The 10,340-nt window shown below is 37.2% G+C and overlaps 1 protein-coding gene across 1 annotated transcript in view; it reads right to left on the bottom strand.

Moving 5' to 3' along the window:
* LOC102005703 (double-strand break repair protein MRE11A-like) overlaps window positions 1-10,340 on the bottom strand; it is a gene marked incomplete at its 5' end in the record, with an annotated part of 66,603 nt that overhangs the window by 35,003 nt on the left and 21,260 nt on the right. Inside the window, 1 exon segment of the mRNA XM_013512034.1 lies at window positions 5,501-5,576. Coding sequence (XP_013367488.1) covers window positions 5,501-5,576 — 76 coding nt within the window.

Here is a 10,340-nt window from a genome sequence, read left to right as displayed (position 1 = left end):
AGTGTTTCTTTTTTTTGTCTTTATTTTTGTTCTTTTTAAAATAAAAAAGAACTGCAAGCATACAACTTTTTAATTTAATCAAATTAAGAATTAGAAAATCTAGAAAAAGAAACTTGAAACAATTAAATATTCTAACTCATTAAAAGTAGAATAAAAGCAATTCTGCTGTTCCCTTAAAACAAACAAAATGTTAACAAGGAAAATAAAAACATTTAAAACACATTTTTAATTAAACTAGATACAGTTTCAGCCCCCAAACACATAATCTATGAAGATCAGTAAATGAATATTTGACCTAGCTCAGAGGGAAAACTGAAAAGTGTTTTAGAAAGGTCAGAGGTGTCTACACTCATGTATATGTACATTACAAGACCATACACTGACCTTTCTTGCTAGGAAAGGCAAGTTTTAGGTCTCAGCACAGGCAACTAGAGCATTCCTGAGGCTGTGATACCATAAAGCATGGAGAGGTGAAGCTAAGTGAGGAGACAGGAACAGGGTAGGTAGGGTAGCCATGGGAGTGAAGTGCATGCTGGGAGGGGTGAGGTAGGTTAACTCAGCGTTCAAAAAGTTAGGAAAAACAGACTTGTAATACAATCTAGGTAACCTGAAAAACAACTTAAATGGATCTAAGAATATAAAGGTAACATCAACAGGCTACTTATAAAAGAAAAATTGAGGAAACTGTTAAAAGAATGACACCCTCCCAAGAAAGAGGAAGTTTCACAGGTAAATTTTACGTTTTCAAAGAACAGACCATTCACTACTATTTAACAATGCCACAGCACAAAGAAGGAAGCTTCCAAATGCTTCTTACAAAGCTAGCATGACATGGTACCGACAAAGACTGCAGGTACTAAAAGAAAATTACAGTGTCTTCCCAATATGATAGCACAAAGAGAACACAGGAGCACATGGAAAGATGATGAAAAAGATGAATATACATTACCGGGGAGTTTACAAAGTGATACAGGATGGGTCAATAACAGGATAGATATTATTATAATTCATTGTATTAATAAAGGGAGAAAAATCCACAGTTATCTGCTTATATGCCAAAAAGGGAACTTAACTTTTCAGCCATTCTTCATTTAAACAAATAAACTTCAGGGCCAGGGATACAGCTCAGTGGCATATCACCTGCCTGGCAAGTGCAAGGTCCTGAGTTCAATTCCTGGTACCAAGAAACAAATAAACTTCAGGAATAGGTGGATGCATCCTTTACACGGCAAAAACCCTATACATATTACAGTAATATGTGTATGCGTACAGTGAGAAAGAACACAAATGTGTTTAAGTGAATGTTTCTACAAATTAATTGGGTAAAGATTACCCTCTATTAAAGAGACGGCAAAGAAAATGAACAGATGTTTCATATAACTGACATAAACATAGGAACTGTTCAGATTCACCAGTTAAAAAGTACAGGGGCCACAGATGTAGCTCAGTGGCACAGCACCTGCCTGGCAATCTCAAGGTCCTGAGTTCAAGTCCCAGTACCCCCACTAAAAAGGAAGTACAAATTAAAAGCAACAATGAAAAATAATCTTATCCTTTGGATTCCTAAAGATCAAAAGATGTAGCAATACATTATGAAGGCAAGAATGTGGGGAAATAAGTGGTCTCAAATACTAGTCAAAAAGTAAATTGGCACAGTATCTTTCAAGAAATAAGGCAATTATCTGATAAAATTTAAAATTCATAGGTTCTATTATGCTTGTTATTTCTTTTTTTTCTTCTTAATTCTTGGAATTCCCAAATTTAACATTTTTTTTCTCTGTCCAAATGCTGTATCTTTGTTTTTATTTCAACCATTCCATTCAAATAGCATTTTAATTCTATCTTTTCTAGCCAACAGATTTTGGAGTTTACTGATATCCAGGATGTTTTGATTATCCCAAACTTAAACTCTATCCTTATTTAACAATAACTTTCCATTGCCCACTCCCCTAGGCTCTGGTAACCACTCTCTTTTTGTCTGAATTTCAGTAGCTTAAGTACCTTATGTAAGTAGAAGAAATCATGTAATACTTGACTATTTGCATCCAAGATTCTTTCACTCAGCATAATGTTTTGAGGTCTCATCTGTATTGTAGTTTAGTTCTTTTCAAAGAAGTACTAACATTTCCTTGAGAGCAGACACTACATTCTGTTTATCAACTCATTTGTTCAGACATTCTGGTTATTTCTAACTTTTGGCTGTTGTGAATCGTGCGGCTGTGAACACTGCTGTATAAGATCTAGTGGCAATCCTTGCTTTCAATTCTTTTGTTATACTTAGGTAGAGAACTGCTGGATTATAGAGTAATTCTATGTTCAGTTTTCATAGGAACCACCACAGTCTTTTACAAATGAGCTACACTATTGTCCATCCTATCAGCAATGTGCATGTGTTTCAATTTCTTCATAGTCCTGCCCATATTTGTTATCTGCTATGTGTTTAACAGCCATCCTAGTGGGTCTGAAGTAGTATCTCCCTGTGGTTTCAATTTGCATTTCTCTACTAACTGGTGATGTTGAATATCTTTCCAAGTGTTGACTGATCAAGTCCTGATTTTAAATTGAGTTTTTTTAAGTTTTAGAAGCCTTTACATATATTGTGGGTATTAATTCCTTGGGTATATGGGTATATGATTTATAAATATTTTCTCCATTGTGCAGACCAACTTTTCACTCTGCTCATCGTGCCTCATATAGTATTTTGAAAAAGTGTATCAACCATGCCTCAAATTCATACAGAAATAAAATAAAAATGGATCAAAGAGCTAAATGTTAAAACAGAAACAACTTGCTGGAATATAAAATAGTTAAAACTCTTGAAACTATAGGCATAAACAAGGACTTCCTGAACAGAACCCTGGTTGCACAGCAAATAGTACCAGGAATCAACAAAATGAGATATAAAATTTAAAAGATTCAGGGCTGGGGATTTAGCTCAGCGGCACAGCGCCTGCCTGGTAAGTACGAGGTCGTGAGTTCAATTCCTGGTACTGGAAAGAAACAAAAACAAACAAACAAAAAACCGCACAAATTTAAAAGCTTCTACAGAGCAAAAGAAATAGCCAACAGAATAAAAAGAGGGAAGGAAAAAAAAATTAAGATGTGTTATGCATATGCACCAACTCCACATGAAGAATGTAAATATTATGCATTGCAAATATGTTCTAATTAAAGAAAAAAGAAGATAAAGGCCACATGAACTTAGAATCCCAGGTCAGACTATGGATAATTTTTTATTTTTAAACAACTTTTAAAAAACAAAACAAGCCAGGTGTAGTGGCACACGCCTGTAATCTCAGCACTCCAGAGCTCAGACAGGAGGATCATTGCAAATTCGAGACCATCCTGGGCTACAAAGTGAGCTCACGGCCAGCCTGAACTGCACAGCAAGACCCTGTCTCAAAAAGACAAACAAACAAAACTAGCATATGTGCTGGAGACCTATATGGCCTGCACACCTAGTATTTACTGTTTGACCCTTTGTTTCAATGTGAACTTACAATTAAAGAAAAAAGTTGAGTTTTCTCTATGAAAGGCTTTAAAGTACAGTGTTGTTTTTCAAAATGGAAGGACAAATACTCATGTTTTATTTAAACAATTTAAGCAGGGTACTAAGGTTCATATTCTGAGCTAAAAAGATTCTACAAAGTTGTGAGTTACAGCTTAGGAAAGTATCAAATTCTATTACTCAAGTTCTAAGTAGTATGCTGGGGCTAAAAAATTTTTAACATTTGTATCACGCTGAAAAATTACCAGTGCTATGGCTGGTATGTGCCCCCACATTTTGTGTTGGGAACTTAACCGTCTGGGTCATGTTAATGGTATGGAGAAGTGAGACCTTCTGAAGGTGACTGGGTCATGGTTGTTCTGCCCTCAGGGATTAACGGGTTGCCAAGGGCGTGGGTTTTTAATAAAAGCGAGCTCTCTCTTATAAAGTGTTACCACATGACTCCCTCCACCATGTCCTGACTGCAGGAAAGGTCCTCAATAGAAATGCTCCGTAGAGGTTGGCAACATGCGGTTTGACTTCTCAGCTACCAGTAGTGTGAGCTAAATAAATGTCTATTCTTCATAAATTATCTTTGTCACAGAAACGGAAGAGAGACTGATACCTAGGAACCCTGGTTACCTACAAAAGTCTTCCAGCTAAAATTAAACTCATCACTCTTTGCTCTGAAAGACTCTCATTTGAAATATGTCATATATTTTCCTATTTTCTTTATATAAAATGTTCACATTTTTAGTGATAGTGCTGGAAACTGAACTCAGAACACCATAAAAATGCTCTACCACTAAGTTATACCCTTAGCCCCTACTCTTATCCTTTCAAAAGATTAATAAAAAATTAAGGTCTAAGACTTCAAATCCAAAGGATCCACCAAGGAAAATTTCTGTAATCTGTTAAATTGATAAAGTTAATCAAGATTAAGCCAGATGATACAAGAACCAGGAACCATTTCTTTCTAGCATACATTTTTACCATTTAGCAAACTCTTTTCTATTTTAAGAGCACCTTAATTAGAGGAATACAAATGTAATAAATGTGGTAGGGATCCCTACTGTATTGTTTCTTCCCCTTAACTTCCCAAAACAAGTCTGTAAACAACATAGCTGGGAGTTATGGCACTTGCCTATTATCCCTAGTACTCAGAAGGAGGCTGAAGCATGAAGATCTATCAAAAATAAATCAATAAATAATTTCTTTAAACACATGTCTTTCACTTACAAAACTGAGACTTTCTTGTGGACACAGATCATAGCTTTTTCATATTATTTTTAACTAAAAGCAGAATGTCAACCCATAGCTATGAAAAATATCTGCTAACTGAAAGTAATTAAGACAAAAACCCAAAAGTAAATAATTTATGTAACAACTGCTAAATACTAGCTACAATCATAAAACATTAAAGACCATCAGAAAACAAAACTTTAGTAAATGCTTCCTAACTTGCTCCTAACACGCAGAGATAGAACAGATGGGGGCTGGGGATTTAGCTCAGCGGCACAGCGCCTGCCTAGCAAGCACAAAGTCATGAGTTCCATTCCCGGTACCGTAGAAAAAAAAGGAAAAGAGATAAAACAGACAAATGATGCTGGTGTCCAAGTTAATTTTAACATTTTAGAATGGGCATGGAAGCTTTACTTACCCATGGTAACACATCTAACCAAAATAATGAATTTGTTCTTTCTTTGCCCAAAACAGTACCACCTCAATAGAGCAAGAGTTTATGTTATGTAATAAGATCCTCTAATAGCAGCTAGATTTTCTTTTAATTAAATGTCCCCACAACAAATGCTTTAGACAAGAGCAAAATCAAACCAGAATAATGACAAGAACACCTGTAAGCTCAAGTGAAATAAATCAAAGGCAGCTTTCCTCAGCCAACCTCTGCTTCTTCCTATTCCTGACAATCGTGGACTGACGTCTAGACAAACATGCTAGTTACTGTAATTTAATAGACAATTATATGAGCACAGGAATCTAAAGTAGAAAAATTACCTCTTAAACTTCACCATCCTCTTCACTGGTATTTTCTGTCTGCTTTTTTCTGTCTGCTTTCTCTGAAACAGCATACCTAAATCATAACAGAGTAAATTGCAAACATGTTACTCATCCTGGTTATATAAATTAAAATAGTGCACTATGATCAAGAAATGTTTCTTGGCATAAAATAAAACTTGGGAATTTAATAAGTTTGTCTCACAAACGAATGACTAAAGAAATGATTTTCCCCAGTTACATTAAAATACTAGAAATGTGTTGTAAAAAGATATTGGCTCTAAGCAAAATTACATTACCTCCTGCCAAAATGTCCTATGCTACTGAAAAACAACGTGTCAGATTGCAAAGGAAAAACAATCCTAATAACCTATGGGCATTGTACTTCAGTAAAATAGTTAAAAATAAGTATCTCTCCTCTATGAGGCTTCAAATATTTATTATATTGCTCAAATCATTCTCGTACACCTGGCTGCAAGATACCCAGGAGGCTGTCTAAAATGGTATCTGAAGTGAGTGGGCCTCTACAGATCTACTTAGGAATAGTTAACTACTAGCTAACCATGGCTCCAGAACCAAGAGGAACATGACAGACTTCTTTTTTAATGTTTCTTGCTCACAAGGCTCTGACAATGCAGTTACAGTTATTTAACAACCATGTAACTTGTTCAATAATCTACCCAGCAACTACTATGTACAAGGTGCTACTATCAGAAATGAGAATATAAAAGTAGTCAAAAACCATGCTCATGGAGCTTATGATCTAGTGAGAATCCGGGAGGGAGGACAGTCAATGATAAAATTAAAGTTATATTTTATGAGGCAAAAAGGATCATGTTATAGTTTGTCCCTGAGGAGTCTCTGGCACCTCCAGGGTCAGTTTGTTTACTGATGGTTTCAACTTGCATGACTATGATTATGCAGCCACAGGGCATAAAAGGACTCCCTGGGAATTTCTGTACAGATTCTGGTTTTCAACACCTGAACCACTGTTTGCAAATACAGACTTAGGAAGCTATGCCTAGGTGTCCCTCAGATCCCAATGCCTGCCTGTAGTCTTCTTTTGTACTCTTTTAGCCTCTGCCTTAAAATAAAATCCTTGAGTGACTATTCCCAGGAATCTTGTGAGACCTTTCAAATATCTGCAGCTGGCACTCTTTGCAAAACATAAGTGCTCAGAGAAAAGTAAAGTGGAAAAAGGGATGAGAAGTGTTAAAGAGAAGTTACAGCTTAATAGGATGACCACAACAGCTTCACTGACTCATATATAAGTGAAGACTTTAAGTGGTGGGACATGAAGCATGCCAGTACACAGGAAAAATCATTGCATACAGGAAAAAATATGCACAAAGGCACTGGGGAAAAGCATGTCTCGTATGTTTAAGAAAACACCAAGGTCACTGGGGCTGGAGCAGACATGAAGGTAAAGAAACAACAGAAAGCTGGAAAGAATAAAGCCTTGCAAACAATGATAAGGAGTTTTTAAAGGCAAGAGTGACTAGATCTGAAATGTTAGGATTACTGGACAGCTGAACTGAAGACTGAAATGAAGAGGGGATGGGTAGAAGGGAAAAGGGAAGAGCAGGGAGATCCATTTGGAGGCTACTGGAAAAACCCAGATGAACAATAACAACACCTTAGAGCAGTGATGAAGGTGGTTAAGAGGCAGCGAGATATGGCACACACTAACAGAGGAGCCCAGATTTTTTAGACAGTCAGGACCAGGACCACAGAATAACGGCGGTCAATGAGGAATTCAAGGTTCTGGCCAGAGCAATGAAAGAATGTTACTTCTATAAAGAGCAGGCCCGAAAGCAGGGTGTGAGGATCAGTCAGGCAACCTGGAACTGTTTGAAGTCTGAGATGTCTAATTAAATATGTCTAGCAGGTTGTTAGCAAGGGAAGCCTGCAGCTGATGAAGAGGTCTGCCACACAGAGGACACTGGATGAGATTACAAGGAGGGTTGTCTCGATGAAGGAGGTGTCCAAAAACAGAGTTCCAGGACTCCAGTTTAAGAGGCTGGAGAGATGAAGAACAGAGTGAGACTATGCAGCCAATAAGGCAGGAAAGAGCCTAAGAGTGGAGTCCGAGCAGTCAAAGAAAAGAGTGTCTTGAGACTGACTGACAGTGGGCAGCAGTAGCAGTGACTGGTTACCTTGATGAGAGCAGCTTCACCGGGACAAGGTCAAAAGCCTGAATGGACAGGCATCAGAGAAAAAAGGGAGACAAACTAGGGCAGCAAACAGCAGAAACACTGGAGCAATTCTGCTATATACAAAGGATAAAGGAACAGCAGTCGCTACAGGGACTGAAATGTAGAGTTGTATTTGCTTTTTAAATGGAACTACCAGTATGTTTGTTATGATTAAGGAGGCGACACACACAGAAATAATCTTTTAAAAGATGATATAGCACGTAACAGTGCTCCAAGTGGTATGAAGTAAGCCAAAAGTCCTGCCACTTATGCACGAGAAATGAGTCACGGTAAATACTGAAAAGTCACAGTGTGTCAGGCAGTATCCTACGGACTTTCAAGGTACTAATTCTTTTAACCCTTTCAACTCCACTGGAGGATGTTCCATTATTATCTCCATTTACAGATGAGAAAACTGAGGCACAGGGGGGTGTGAGAAGTCACTAATAAATACATAACCAACGAAGACTTCAATTTTGAATGCAGGTGGTCTGGTCCAGAGCTTTCTGCCAGCATGCTGCCTACACATATGTACATGCACACACACACACATACACACACACACTTTGCAGCTCCGAGGTCAGTGTCACTATAGGTAGGGGTAGTCAGGTTTTATTTCTGGTACTTAATTGAGAAATGCACTGTGCTAAAAATGAACCTCAGATCTCCAGAGTCACAGAGCAAGTGGTTTTGGAGTGTGGATCACCAGTTTTGACTTTAAAGGTACTTAGCATAATGTAACACCAGTTACATTACACCATAAAGCTTTAAAGGAACCATGTTAAGTAAGGGCACTACAATGAAAGCCAAGGGAATGCATTTTTAAAGTAGTATTGTTTTGTACTTCTGTTTGGAAAATATAGAAAGTGATCCCCTGTACTCCAAACACCTAAACACAACTGTTGATAGTATATTTGTACACTAACATTACTTATGTGCACACATTCATGTATACAGACAAGTAAGTGGTATTACACTATGTATAGCTCTATGCCTTTAGAATTGTTTTCCCACTTCAAGTTAAACTAGAAATATTTTTTCATGTTCTTCAAAAATGTAATTTTAATGTCTATAAAGAATTCTATATAGTAGATGCATCAACATTTAATGTTAACAAAATACTTCCAGTTATTCCCCACTGTGGGTAACATATGAGCAGCCAACCATGGACTAAGCCCTCTCAAACTGTGATCCACTTTAAACCTTTCTGCCTTTAGGTTGTACATGTTGGGTACTATGCTTAATAACTATATGTAAGACTCTGCTTAGCTACTTTGTAGATATGTTCTAATTTTAGCCTCATTTTTATAGATGGGGAAACTGAACAAATCACAGAGGTTAAATAACGATGTGGGGCTGCTCAGGGGAGTTTAAAGGTATTCTCAAGAACAGACTGGCCAAAACAGACCTACACACCCAAATCAGTCACTCACCTCTTCATCGATTTTATCTTCTAGGGCATTGATATGACATTCATTAAGAAATCTCTGTATTTTTTCCAACTGGTATTTCACTAACTCCTCAATGGCATCTTTCTCTGCCTTGTCTACAAATTCTTGTACTGCCTCACCCATCCATCTTTCTGTTAGCAGTGAGAGCTGAACATTCTGTAAAAGAGATGCAAACCATTAGAGGCAGAAGTAGTATCTACTCCTTATAAAATAACTGAAGAACAAGGCAAATACAGGATAAAGTTATAAAATGATAAGTTAACCAGTTATGTAAGGGGGGGGGAATTGCTAGACAGTAGTTAAGCTTACTGATAAAAATTAAGGATCAGGAAAAGCAAAGTTAAATCAGGAAAAGGGAGGGGAGTCAAGAACAGGTGATGCGAGACCTGAACGGCTGGGACATACACTCTACAAGAGGCTGCCACTGATTTAGGGTTCAGGTTAAACCATTACACTCGTAGGCAAGATAATTTCCCCTTAAAGACATCCAAGTCTTAATCTCTGGGACTTGTGAATATGTCACATAATGAAGGGGAACCACAGTTACAGATAGGATCAAGGCTTCTCATCAGCTGACTGTAAAATAGAGAGATTAACAGGGACACTTCAGGTGAATCCAGCAAAGGAAAAGGGTGAGGCAGGAGGAGAGAGCCAGAGGGAGGTATGTGTGGGAAAATGGTCCAAGATACAAAACTGCTGGCTCCGAAGATGGACAAAGGGGACCAAAAGGTGAAGAAATGGATTCTCCCTTAGAGTTTCCAGGAAAGAACACAGCTGTGCTGATACCTCAATTTCTGTCCAGAGAGACCTGGGCCAGATCTAACCTAGAGAACTGCAAGATATTTGTGATCTTTACATAAGTACAACCAGAGAAATTTAGAGTGACATATACCTTTGATAGTTTGAATAGCTTCAGAATATGTAGTTGTATTTGTAAAGTACAAATACTTTACGAAGTATACATACTTCAATATAAAGTACAAATACTTCCAAGTACAAATACATTACTACATAATGTAATTCTGAAACTACATTAAGACAATCAAATTCTGCAGTAAGACTTTTAAGTAGAGATTAAAAAGAGCATAACAACAGTCACATTAATAATGTAACATTAACACTAACAGCACTAATTTATGTTTATTATTATTAATTATTATTATCATTATTATTTTGGGTTTTGAGCCAGGGTTC

This window comes from Chinchilla lanigera, unplaced genomic scaffold (genome assembly GCF_000276665.1).
Source record: "Chinchilla lanigera isolate Chin_1 unplaced genomic scaffold, ChiLan1.0 scaffold00013, whole genome shotgun sequence".
Taxonomy (NCBI): Eukaryota; Metazoa; Chordata; class Mammalia; order Rodentia; family Chinchillidae; genus Chinchilla; species Chinchilla lanigera.
The sequence above is the reverse complement of the archived record's forward strand: the minus strand, read 5'-3'. Positions and strand labels throughout refer to the sequence as shown.